This window comes from Mesitornis unicolor, unplaced genomic scaffold (genome assembly GCF_000695765.1).
Source record: "Mesitornis unicolor isolate BGI_N332 unplaced genomic scaffold, ASM69576v1 scaffold19211, whole genome shotgun sequence".
NCBI lineage: Eukaryota > Metazoa > Chordata > Aves > Mesitornithiformes > Mesitornithidae > Mesitornis > Mesitornis unicolor.
Window position 1 is genome coordinate 65,532 of NW_010164882.1, and position 13,241 is coordinate 78,772.

At 52.1% G+C, this 13,241-nt stretch overlaps 1 protein-coding gene across 1 annotated transcript in view; it reads right to left on the reverse strand.

Moving 5' to 3' along the window:
• Positions 1-13,241, reverse strand: part of PTPRF (protein tyrosine phosphatase, receptor type, F) — a gene marked incomplete at its 5' end in the record, with an annotated part of 108,754 nt that overhangs the window by 61,759 nt on the left and 33,754 nt on the right. The window contains 4 exons of the mRNA XM_010194457.1: positions 2,620-2,925; positions 8,672-8,816; positions 9,362-9,495; positions 10,433-11,014. Coding sequence (XP_010192759.1) covers positions 2,620-2,925; positions 8,672-8,816; positions 9,362-9,495; positions 10,433-11,014 — 1,167 coding nt within the window. The remainder of the gene's footprint in view (positions 1-2,619; positions 2,926-8,671; positions 8,817-9,361; positions 9,496-10,432; positions 11,015-13,241) is intronic.

The window sequence follows — 13,241 nt, forward strand, 5'->3', positions numbered from 1 at the left end:
GACAGCAAGAGGTTAATGAGGGGGAAAAGCACCATCCTAAAACAATAACCCAGAGCTCAGAGACAGCAGTCACTGAGCTCAGTCAGATAAAGGGGCCCGTGGGGATTGTGACAGCTCTGGGGACTGTATTTCATGCACGGCTAGCTGAATGCTTTTTGATAATAAAATGAAAAATTACACTGCCCAGAAAATATCAATTTTCTTGCAAGGTGAGGCCCGTTTTAAAAATGTATTTATACCCTATTTACCATTTGGAAAAATTACCTCCTTATTACTTTTTGCTCCTGCATTGACTGTGACAAAAATGTCAATGCTAAAAAATTAAGCTTCTCAGTTGCTCCTGGAAAGCTCCTCCTGGCTGAAGCAGCTGGGAGCAGAGGTGTGCACTCCCTGCAGAGGATACTGCTGCCACAGCAGTGCCTGGTACCCAAGGGAATGACCTGTGCTCCATCCTAGCACCTCCACTGCAGGACCCCTTCCACCCTTCTCTGCCTGGCAAAATCCAGGGGTTTGGAACCTGGTGTGCCCCAATTCTCAATACAGCAAGAAATAATCAGTATGAGATAATTAGGGATGGATAGCTGACAGCAGACATAATGAGTATTGGTGTTTCAACCAACTAGATGGGAAGAAACAGCTACCCAGCAGGTAAGCACAGTTTTTAAGCCGCAGGGCAATTCATTATTTTCCCCAGATGTCCTTCTTAATTGTAGATAATTAAATGAAACAGAAAGAGGCAGAATGGAGCATTTTAGTACCACGAGGCCAGCTCGAGGTATGGGAATGGAGGGGGCTGTGCTTGAATAGTTACCACCCTCTGGCTGGAGCAGCCTGCGCTATAATCCACGATTCACTCAGCGCGGTGACCTTGCGGAAGCCACAGGGCTCTCCTGCCCTAGCGAGACACCTGCCCACACAACACAGCTGGGAGTCCAAGCGAGAAACAAGATCATCCTCCCTGAGAACCAGACAGAAGCTGCGTGTCAAGCTCTGCTGGCAAGAGAAGGCAAGAGGCCTTGGTAGGACATGATACGGGGATGCTGCTGGAAAACGAGGATGCGAACGTGAGTGGACCACGGTGTTTTGAGGAACACCATCCTACCCCGCTATGGGAAGGGTGTGCTGCATCCGAGACTCAAATGGGGAAAGTTCAATTTGCTTTCAGAATACAGTTTAGCATTTCCCATTCCTTCGTCGTGGGTATCTACCGAGCATCAGCACGTCAGAGGGATATGAAATCACTCCTGACAGCTAAGCTGGAATGTCCAACCCTGGTGACCGAAAACTAACTGAGAGAGCTTGTTGCGACATTTCTGGGGTAGCAGCTTCCCTTGGGCTATGACTCGGCTGAATGAGAGCTGAAGCAAACAATACAGGCAGCAGGACACACACAGATGTGTTTGCCAGCCCAGGAATGCAGTCGGCGAGCATTCCCAGACGCCACTTCCAGGGCCAGGGAGAGCAGGGGACAGTGGCAGCCCATTTAGGGAAACTGTAACATGCCTGATTTCAATTTGCTATGCTGACTGGGCAATGCAGAGCTCGTCCTTGCTTTGCCTGGACACTGCATCTCTTTCTTCTCCCATTAAAACCGCGGCTTCTGGGGTCAGCACGAAGCCATGGAAGCGTCTACTGTCACCCTGAGCTCTGGCACTTCCAAAGGAAATGGCTTAAGTCGTGATGACATAACTGACAGGCCTGCTAATACAAAGCAATTTCTCTTTAAAGCTGTCGTATCCAGTAAAGTGCTCTGGACATGAGATATTCTGACTCTTGAGCGGAAGAGCAGATTTATATAAGCTGTGGCTTGCCTGGAAGCTGGGGCAAGAAGCAGCTTTCCTGCGATAGCTACAGGTTTCAAATGGCTTTCTTTTCCCCTCTTTAGCTTGCTGGATTTCAGGTCAACAAGTAGACTTTAAGGCCTGATCTCACAGTGTGAGAGAAGCCTTTGGCTGGGAAAACTCAGTAAAAAAAAAACTTCAGTAAAATGGAAACCACCACCACCAAACATTTGAAAAGTCCAAGGGGCAAAGCCTCCTCCTGTGCACAGGAAGCACTGGTAGCACACACAGGACCCCTGTGGGATCACGTTGGGATGCCTGACCCACAGCCTGGAGGCAACCACTGTATCAGAGCAAGGGCCAGCAGAGTAATTTAGCCAATGTCAGGACAAGGGGCAATGGTCCCAAGCTGGAGCACAGGAGGTTCCAGCTGAAGATGAGGAGAAACTTTGTGAGTGTGAGGGTTATGGAGCATGGCCCAGGCTGCCCAGAGAGGTTGTGGAGTCTCCTTGTCTGCAGACACCCAAAGCCCTGGCCGTGTTCCTGTGTGACTGCTCTGGTGATCCTGCTGTGGCAGGGGTTGCACTGGATCAGCTTTGCAGGGCCCTTCCAGCTCCTCACATTCTGGGATGCTGTGAATTCCCCATCCCAACTCCAGGGCAACCGTGGACACCCACTCCCTGGAGCAGCTGACCAAGGCACTGCTCCTGACAGCCCCTGCTCCTGCTTGAAAAGCACTCCCAGACCAGCATCCCCGCTCCTTTCCCCCCCTTTTCCAGCAACCAGAGTCCTGGTCACCCCAAGGCAGGAGCTGAAGGAGCTATGCAGTTACACCTACCATCCTCGTCAGTGCGCACGTGCACGGGGATGCTCTCCGGTCCTGGCCCCACATCGGTGTGAGCCCTTACCCACACCTTGTACTCGGTCCATTTCTCCAGGTCCTTGATCTCCCAGCTGGAGTGCTCCCGTCCAATGCCATCCACCACATGCTTGGTGTTGTCATCTCCTTCCACTGCCTGGTACGCAATGGAGTACTGGGTGATGACCCCATTGCGGCTCTGGGCAGGCGGTGGCACCCAACTTACCCGGATGGTAGTGGAGCTGGTGCTTACACACTCGACTTCTTGGGGTGGGGCGGAGGGGGCTGGGGATAAATAAATGAAGTGGGGAGATGAAGGGAAATGAGTGGAAGGGCAAACCAAAATGCACAGGGAACTTTTACCCAGCCAACCAAGCGCTGAATGCACATATGGAAATTCAGCCAGTAGCCTCCTGGACAACCGCCTGCTTTCCTCACAGATCGTCAAAGATGGCACTGGGGGCAATTTGTATTTGAAAGCCCGATGAACAGCACGGAGACAGAAGTGCTGTTCTGCATCAGAGAGCACCTCTCCCCAAAGCAGCTCTGGACGCTCACTTTACCAAACACAACAAATGGCAGGAAAGGAAGGAGGAGGGTGACAGAGAGAGACTGGTAGGGAGAAGAAAGATGCTTTCAGTGAAGATCTGAAGCAGATGGAAAGCAGAAGAGGCAGGAAGCTACAGAAGGCAAGAGTGGCAGAAGGGGAAGCTCACACACCAGATTGCAGGAAGGCTTGCAAAAACCCGCTCCTAGACAAGTGGAGGAAACAACAGTGTGTGGTGAAAGCAGGTGACTGAGCTTGGCTGGAGAGTGTCCAGGCAGGGCTTGAAATCACGACCATCAGCTGCGAGCAGCACCCTGACCTAGGTGGGAGCCAGGCAGCATGTGGAAATGGGAGATAACGGGACTGTGCTGCTTTGCACGTGGGCCTGCTATCGAGGACTGACTGCTTTGTGCCTGCCAAACTACCTGCCTCAGTGCCCTCCTGGCCTATGGAGCTGTACAGGGGAAGGCAGACAGGTCTTGTCCCCTCCCAGGCAAAAAACCACCTGAGTTAACTGGTCACAGCAGGAGGAACAGGATGTGGGCAGCAGTGCCCTCCACACAGCACTGCTGGGAAAGGGCAGTGAAGGAGATCTAGAGGGGGAATCTATGTGCCATGGCCAATGGCATCCTGGGGTGGATGAGACGGGGCGGTTGTAGGGCAGAGAGGTTCTCCTGCCCCTCTGCTCTGCCCTGCTCACACCACAGCTGCAATCTTGTGTCCAGTGCTGGGCCCTCAGCTCAAGAAGGACAGGAACTGCTTGAAAGAGTCCAGCAGGGCCACAAAGATGCTGGAGGGAGTGAAGCATCTCCTGCTGAGGAGCGGCTGAGGGAGCTGGGGCTCTTGAGCTTGGAGCAGAGGAGCCTGAGGGGTGCCCTCATTCCTGGGGATCCATTGGGAAAGGGCAGTGTCAGGAGGAAGGAGCCAGGCTCTGCTCTGGGATGGCCAATGGCAGGACAAGGGGCAATGGTCCCAAGCTGGAGCACAGGAGGTTCCAGCTGAAGATGAGGAGAAACTTTGTGAGTGTGAGGGTTATGGAGCATGGCCCAGGCTGCCCAGAGAGGTTGTGGAGTCTCCTTGTGTGGAGACACCCAAAGCCCTGGCCGTGTTCCTGTGTGACTGCTCTGGTGATCCTGCTCTGGCAGGGGTTGGACTGGATCAGCTTTGCAGGGCCCTTCCAACTCCTCACATTCTGGGGTTCTGTGAAGAGAGGTCCTGGGAAAGGAGAGATGTCTGAGGGCTGTCCTTGCAACAGGACAGCAGTTCTGCAAAGCTGGAGAAGTGAATGAACCAGACAAATGTCCTAGAGTTCTGCTTTGTCCAGGGTCCCAGCAGCACGGGAGCCCTCTCACAACAGCAGCAGCCCCCTCTCATTTGACCTCACCACCCAGGGATGCTGCAGACATCTCCTGCTCTATTGACACAACAGCGCAGAGGTGTCTGTGCTGCCCAGGCCATGTCTCGCTGCTGGCAAGGCATACACAGAGGGAAGGGGAGCTGCACTGAGGTGTTTCTCATAAGGTTGGAAGCCTGGAGACGGAAGGGAGCCCACCTGGTTGGGTAAGGCACAAGGGAGATGGGTGCTTGCACAGGAGGCAAGAGCCCTAAGCAAAGGGAGCAAGGCTAGGAAGCTGACTGGCCAAGCAATAACAGAGTACAAGGTCTCTTACTTACTTTGCTACAAAAAAGGCTGCTTTCATTCTTCACTGCACTCAGTATTGCCTGAAAAAAGACTGGTGCCCTTTCCCAAGCCATAACTCTTGAATCCATCGGTGCAGCAGCGCCTTCCTGGGGCACAAGGACAAGCCTGCCTGCTCAATGGCAAATGCAACTGATGTTACTGCAGATGGCAGCAGGGACCTCAGATAAATAAAGCACCCAACAGTTGTGCCTTGGCTTTGCTGGTGGGAGAAGATCTGGGATGGGGACAGCAGGACCTCCCAATGCCACTGGTGATCTCTGATTGCTGGGAACAAGGCTCACTTGCTTGCAAGCTGCATGTAACTCTTAGTGCCCACTTCTGCGCTCAGAGCTTGTCCTTGATGGGGTGTCTGGAGAGAGGAAAGGTGGAGGCAGAGGGGACAGTGATGGAGCTGGAGGAGGTAACGCCTGAGCAGAGTCAGGCTGCTGCTGTGAGAGCTACATGGGAGGAAAGAGAGGTCAAAGCAACACGTGGAAGCAAACAGTTGCCTATGTGAGGGAGGCAGAGCAGGTTTGGCCCTGCCATCTGGTACACTGCTACAGAGCAAGGTTAGAAAACAAATCCTCACACTCTGGGTTAATCAGCACAGAAGTGTCAGGGAAGACAGTAGGAAGATGTAGCACCAAAGCAACACCAAGAGTGAATTCAGGGCGGGCGTAAGGTAGACAAGTGCCTGGTGGCATCCCCCAGAGGGGACAGGTGAGACATAAGGAGTTTGGCAAGCCTTTCCTTTGCCACTATCTGTAGAGAGGTCCTTCACAGAAGAGACTTGCTCTGGTTTTGGGCCTCCATGGCATCCCTTGGGATGCAGCAGTGAGCTCCTTCTCCAAAGGCAGCTTTGGCTGGCAGCGTGGGCAGGTCAAATGTTGGCTGTTGACTGGGTAAGAGTCACACACATGACATGCAAGGCAAAAACTGAGATTAACACTTAAAGAAAGCAAAATAAAACTTGGTAACATGAGCAGGATCAACTTAAAATGCACAAGGAGTGGAAGTGTCCCTCCTGGGGCCAGCAAAGAGCAGACTGGGTGGCCTGCATCACCTACACACGCAGATGGATCCACACACGCACTGTGCAAATCTCTGCTGCCTCCAGGCTACTCACACCGGCCTCCCCCGCCAGCCCACAGCAGCCCTGTGCACCCATCCAGCCCACCTTCTCCTTCAGCTAGGGAAAAGGCAGCCTCAAGACCCACCTTCATATTTCGAGTGAGAACAGCATTTTAATGCCGAGCCCTGATGGGCACAGAGCTGATGCTCCTCTCCTGCATCACGCTGCTTGCCTGAGGCACTGCAGACTCCTGCAAAACTCCCCCGTGCTCCTCAGGCCCTCAAAGCAGCATCACTTGTACTTTTTGCAGGGTGCCCAGTAACTAAGCAAGCAGCTTGGCAGGAAAGACAGCCCAGAAGGCAGCCGTCTTTCTCAGGAGATGGGGTCTGAGCTGTGCCGCTGGAAGGGTGCAAAGAGGCACTGCATCGCTCTGGCCCTCCTGGACAAGCATCCCTACCACTCCTGAGCAGGGATGCCACAAGAAAAGCCCAGCAGCAGCAATACAGACATCCTTCTCCAGCCCACCAGTGACTCATTAGCTGTAATATGCCTCCTACCTTAGCCTTGACTGGTTTGTCAAGGCCAGGAATACAGCCTGAAGACAAGTTCTTCAGAAAGCAGGAGCCTGACTGCTCCTGGAGTCCGAGTCCCGTCTGAACATGTCAACCTCCAAGATCTAACAGCCTTTCTCAGGGCAACCAGATGGAAGAGTGCAGGAAGGAGACAAATTTGAAGCTGGGAGCAACACCTTTTCTAGACTAGTAAATTCTAAGGCCACAGGGGACTGATCCAACTACCTCATGTGAGGTGCTGCTAAGTGCAGACCAACGAATCTCTGCCTGGAAGTTGTGCAGTGTGCACTCGACTTCTGCTGAGCTAAAGCAGAGCTTTCTGAAAGACCCACTAGACTCTGAGAGCCCCAGTACCCAAGATCCACGCTGCCCTGGGAGCAGCACCCTGGTTTGTCACCCTCACTGAACAGCCTGATCGTAACTGCCAAGGACCTTTCCCATAGAATAGCGTGACAAACTATTCTCAAGTAGGGGCCTGTAAACCAAGACCCAGTCACTTCTTGGATAAATCAAAGAACTCTTAGGTCCCTCAATGTAAGGAGGTTTCACTGGCCAAACCAAGATGTTCCTGTGGCTTCTGGCCAAATTTCTTCCAACCTGAGCACATCTCTCTTACTAAACAGATGCCATAATCAGTCAGCTACCGCTCCACTGGCCAGTGAAGCAACAGCCTTAAAAACAGACCGGTATGAGATCCCCTGCGGGCAGACAGCATGTGGAGTAGGTCATGGGAAGCTGTTTGCCTTGAAGAGTCCACAAAGCCAAGGTTTCTCTTACTTGGGCTGTTGTGAGCCTCTGAAGGACTCATTTATGCAAGGAGCTGTTTCTGATTAAGCGCGTTCAAGGATAAGAGCATCCACTGATGGAATTAATTTAAGTGGCAGGAGAGTTGGTTCAACCTTTGCCTATCAATACAAAAGCTATCTGAAATAGGTATACAAATCCCCACACTCAGAATTTGTTCTCAATATTCAAATATTTATAACTGCATGATCTGAACCTCCATTTTCATACCTGTCTATAGTGCAGCACTAAGACACCATTAGCTCACTTAATGAGGTGGAGGAATCCCTGCAACTGATATGTTAATGAAGCTGAGTTTTCCTCAAAGAGAAGGTCATTTCAGTAGCAAGCAGAGCTGCTCTTCCCTGCCTGAGCTCCCTTTCTAATGGCCATCTCAGGCTCTCGGCTGCTGTGCACGCTGGCACCCTCCCTGCAGGGAAAGCTGGCTGCCTTTGCCAACTGCTCACCCCACATAGCTACTAAATCCCAGACAGACGGAGCGAACGGAAATGTCTTTTTTTCCTCCCTTTTAATGCTCTTTGCATAATGGCAAGCCCAAAAATCGTTAGTGAAAACGAGCTTATCGCAGGGCCCTTTGATAGCCCTAATCTGCTTATGCGCAGCACTTTGAGCTGCCAATGAGAGCAATGCAAACTCCTCCTCGGCGATCACATGGGGCAGAGCGAGGATGAAAGTGATATTGCCTGGGTCACCTCATTATCAGCCTCTCTATTAACTCAGCTGCAGCTTGTTCTGGCTTCCCCTAGCCCTGCAGTTCCAAAAGCAGCAGCCTCACTTGCCCATGCAACCCAATCAAACAGCCACTTGCCCAAACTGCCTCCTCCAGCTGCCTGGCAGCCACGGGCACATCTCATATCTGGTCTCAGAGGATGCCTCACCTTGCAATCAAGGGTATGGACCAGTTAAGGACCCCTGCAGAAGCAAGGCAGCTGGAAGTGAGCGAAGGGGTGTAAATCCCATGGTTTGGAGACAGTCGCATTTAGAGCCAAACACCCATATGCTGCCTGTCCAGACAGCTTGCCTGCATGGGAGTGAATTCATAGAGATGCACAAACCCACTCAAATCAATCTCTCCAAAGCAATTTCCCAGCCTGTTTCACTCCTCCATCAGTTTTTATGCATCTACCCTTAGGGAAAAGACATGAAGAAAGAACTTACCACTTGGGTGCACCCCCTCTGCCAAAGAGCCCTGATCCAAAACCCCAGCTGACTTTCCCCACTGCACCCTTTAGCACACTCTATGCCAACACCCCTGCAGACCCACAAGGGCAGAGGCACTGAGCTACTCCATGTCCAGATGAAGGGAACTGGACTGCTTTTGCTTTGACTTCAGTAGTGGTGTGTCAGAAACTTACTGGACTGGGCAGTTCTGGCTTCGATGGTTGGGGTGTAGACTCCTACCCCCAGCTCTGAGCGGGCACCCAGACGAAACTTATACAGCGTGTCTGGTTTGAGACCTTCCACGGCGTACGAGGAGGTTGGGTCAAACTCCACCTTTTGCTGGCAAATAAAGGGAAACACAGATTATTTGGTGTAGTTGGAGAATAAAAGGTAGTGCTTAGGTCCCAATGCCAAGGGAATAGGCAGTGCCATCACCCACTCTGGCTCCACAGAAAGTCACAGTAAACGTGGAAGGGGTCTCTCCAGCCTCTCCTCAATCTGCTCCTTTAATGTAACCAGTCCTGGAGTTGCAGACACACTTTGGAGGCCGTTTCAGACCTACCTGGAAGCCCTACTAGCCTGCACAACTGTTTAAAGGCACCAGCAGTAAGTATGCCTCAAGGATGGTGTCATGGTATTCTGGAGCCTTTCCAGTCCCAAACCAGTCACTGGCTACTTTGCTGGGCAGCAACAAGCACTGCTGAGGTCACTTACACAGAAACCAGCCCGAGATTGCCACGCTCCTTTCACACACCCATAAAACAGAAGAAACCTGGAGAAAACACAGTCCTGCTGCCACCCCAGCTCAAGCAGAGCCCCTTCCCAAGCTGCTGAATTGTGATGCCCAGCCCCAAGTGCGGCTGACGCAGAGGCAGGATCCTCACCTGAGTGCCATCCTCCCCTTCCCAGTACAGCAGCTCGTATTTGGTAATGCGTTCCTGAGAGGCGGGCAGCCACGACAGCAGGATGCGGGTATCAGACTCTGCCTCTGCCTGGAAATCAGCTGGCTGGGCAGGAACTGGGGACCAAACACACGGTTAGTGCCAGGAGGCAGATGCAGGGAAAGGAGTCGCACGGCTTTGCAAGGTCTGCGTTTCACCTTGTGAAGATCCTGTCTCATTCCTTCTGGACCCTCCCTTCTTCCCTCTCCCCCAGTACTGTGCTCTTGGAACAAACTGGGAAACAAGCAACCCCCTCTGGGACCCAGGCAGGTGACTCTGGGAATTCCAGCCCCTGACCACATCCCGGCTCCTTCCTTCCACACGTGTAGAATGGTTTTGGTTGAAAAAGACCAAAAGATCATCGAGTCCAACCATCGAAACAGCCCTAAGTTCGCCACTAGACTGTGTCCCTAAGCACGACATCTCCTCATCTTTTAAACACCTCAAGGGATGGTGACTCCACCACCTCCCTGGGCAGCCTGTTCCAGTGCTTGACCACTCTTTCAGTAAAGAAATTCATCCTAATATCCAACCTAAACCCCCCTGGAGCAACTTGAGGCCATTACCCCTTGTCGTATCACTAGCTGCGAGGGAGAAGAGACCAACCCCACCTTGCTACACCCTCCTTTCAGGTAGTTATAGAGGGTGTACGCAGACCCCAGAAGGTCCAGCCCAGTTCCAACACAGAATCACAGAACGTTAGGGGTTGGAAGAGACCTCAAAAGATCATCTAGTCCAATCCCCAACATCCACATCCAGGACCTTGTGTCACATTTTTAGCCACTGTAAAAGCCCAGACAAAACTATGGGCTATGTTACTTGTACAGAGATTGATTGACTCCCCAGGACAAGCTGACAGCTTAAATCTGATGGCCCTGGGGTGGGGATGCCACTCTGATATGCAGCCATCTGAGCAGCAAGTGCAGTTGTGATGCCTGGTGCAGACCAGACACACAGCTGAGCTGCAAGCCGCTGGGGTGGACAGGGAGCAGTGACACCTCGCCCCATACGTACCGCCTTGCTGTGTTTTGACCTGGATGATGTCCGAGGGGGGCCCGTCACCCACCGAAGTAAAGGCCAGGACGCGGATGCTGTATGTGGTTCCCGTGATGAGGCTGCCCACGGTGGTGAGGTGGCTGTCGTCGGTGTTGTGTTTCTGCCACATGCTCAGAGGCAGATGTGGGTCAGTGGTGTAGTAAACGCGGTACCCTCTGATCTGTCCATTTGGCTCCTCCGGCTGCTCCCACTGGACCAGCATGGTGCTGGCGCTCAGCATCCGTGCCTGGACTTTGAGGGGGGGACTTGATGGAGCTTGCTCTCCTGTCCGGGCCTCAACCAGATCACTGGGGGGACCCCTGCCAATGTTATTGACTGCGATGACGCGGAACTCGTACTCTGAGAAGGGGCTGAGCCCACCTATGCTATAGCGGGTTGTTGCCACGCCATCCACCTCCTGGAACTGACCCTCCAAGGATCTGGGCTTGTACTGGATGACGTAATACGAAATGGGGTCGGAGTTGCCCGAATCCCAGGTGAGGGTCACGCTGGTAGCTGTCGTTTCAGTCACTAATGGCTCTGTTGGAGGTTTTGGCAGTGCTGCAATTGGAAGGCAGAGAGGTGTGATTTAAATAATTCAGCCGGCTCAAACCCTGCAATGTGCAGGAGGGGGACAAAAATGGAGCTGCCACCTCCCATTAACATTCTTCTTTAAAAGGCAGAAATCATTTCATCCTTTAGAACATGCATTTTTATATTACCATATATTGCTTGAAGTGGTTCTTAATGGAAGGATAAACAGAGCAATCATGTTATTAGACGTGCTTGACGCACTTACCAGCAGCAGGCTAAATAAAGGTAATTCAACGGGGATGCAGGAATGTTTCTGTCATGGGGGTTCAGCTGGCAGTGGGAAGGTGCTTGCTGGGCAGGGCTGGCCCCAGAAGCCAGGTGTACAGCTGATTTACAGAGGGCTACAGTAAAGCAATCAGAGCACCACGGGTAATCTGGAGCTATGCTTCTGCTTCCACCGAGACAGCATCTTAGGCCATAGGGAGTTCACGGGCAGTGCTGTTAGATGGGTTGATGGGGGAATGCCTTGTAAGTGTTACAGTACATGCAGGAGGGATACAGCCAGAGAAATTACCAACTTTCACATCCACTATTTCACTGGGTGGTGTGTCAAACTGCAACCAGACAATAAACTGTTACACAGGAACTCTGTGACACTGACATCTCTGAAGTGTTAATGAGAACGCAGCTACTGCACGCAAACATTTCCAGATTTGCCATTTTACCAAAAGAACAAAGAAAGAGAATGAGTGTGAGAGAGACACGCAGAGTACACAAACACTTTAAGGCAACGACTGAATTAAAGTCTACAGTAAGTTTAAACCTCCCACAAACCACTCTAGTTAAAGTCATTAGTGACTTGTAATGCAGCTGTGCTTGGCGAGGAACTAGGAAAAAGGCTCAGCCCAAATTAAGATCCTCAAGTACTTCATTCTTTGGCAAAGCCATCAGGTTTCCAGTTTCCATGTGGTTCAGCTGTGGAGGGCAGGCTCTTTAGCACAGGAGCATGACTGCTCTGAGTGCTGGGGAGGATCCCTTTTCCAGTGCTACTGCAACAGGAATACTGAGAGAATCAGTGAGGGCTGAGCTGGTGTGGGAGGGAAGGTCATGCAATGCACAGCCAGACACCACACCACTATCCATGGAGGTCTCAGGGAGGGCAAATGCACCTCGCCCAATACTACAGCCTAAAGCAACGTGTTTCTGAAAGCACCCAAGAAACTGGCAGCCTCCCTCAGGCTTTCAAGGACAGATGACACTCATCCACTCTTTCCTTTGGAAAGCTGCAAGCTTGACTCTTGCCAGCTCTTGGGTGTGCAGCCTGCATGTGAGCAAGGAGTGAGCCTGGCACCTTTGATGCACTTACTGTCATCAGCTCTGTGTCATCTTGCTTCTCCTGCCTGCCCTGCAAATGGCCTGCTTTCCAGCAAGCACAGGAGAAGCTGTGCTGGGTGAAGGGGTTAGGGACAGAAGCAGTAAGATATCCAGAGTGGAGGTATAGAAAGGACAGAAACCAGGAGGAAGGCAGAGGGCTAAAGGAGCTGAGCAGAGTGCTCTGTTCTGGGGGCCTTGCAGCCCTGGTGGCAGTGGGCATCACATCAGCCAAAAAGGGAGCAAAGCAGAGTCATCCCAGGTACAAAGAGGTAAGTACTGAGAACCATCAGTGCCATGGTGCAGTTCCCACCTCCTCCCTCCATGCCAAAACCACCTCCCCATCATGTTCCCTTCCTCCGTACACTCTTGGGCATGTACTATAACCAAGGCAACCCCTGTGCTCTGTAAGAAAATGGGGGCAGGAAAAGGTACTGACAAGCAGGCGCCGCGAGTAAAGGGAGCGGTGTGCGGCCAAGGTTAAAAGCATCCTCTGCCTAGCACCACAGAAAAGACAATTTGCTGTTAATCTCCAGGTCAGAGAGGGCTAACACTCAATTGTCTGATTTATTCAAGCAGGGACTTGGTGCTAAAGGTGGCCACAGTGCAGGAGGGGGCCTGCAAGAACAGACAGACTCAAAAGATGACGTCTGTGGAAATCTGAGCTACAAATCAACTGCAAGGAGAGGAGGGAAAGGGTAATGTGGACTTGCTTGGCCCCTGATGGGAAAGGCAGGACGCATATTTCAGCTTCCAAGAGGGAGCTGTCTGGGTGGGCTGCCCTGTGGTGGTCAGCAATCAGCAGTAACATCCTCTCTGGGGCAAAGCTACCTGTGAAAGGGCAGCAGGAAACACGCCTTAAGGACGGCAACAAAAGAAAGGG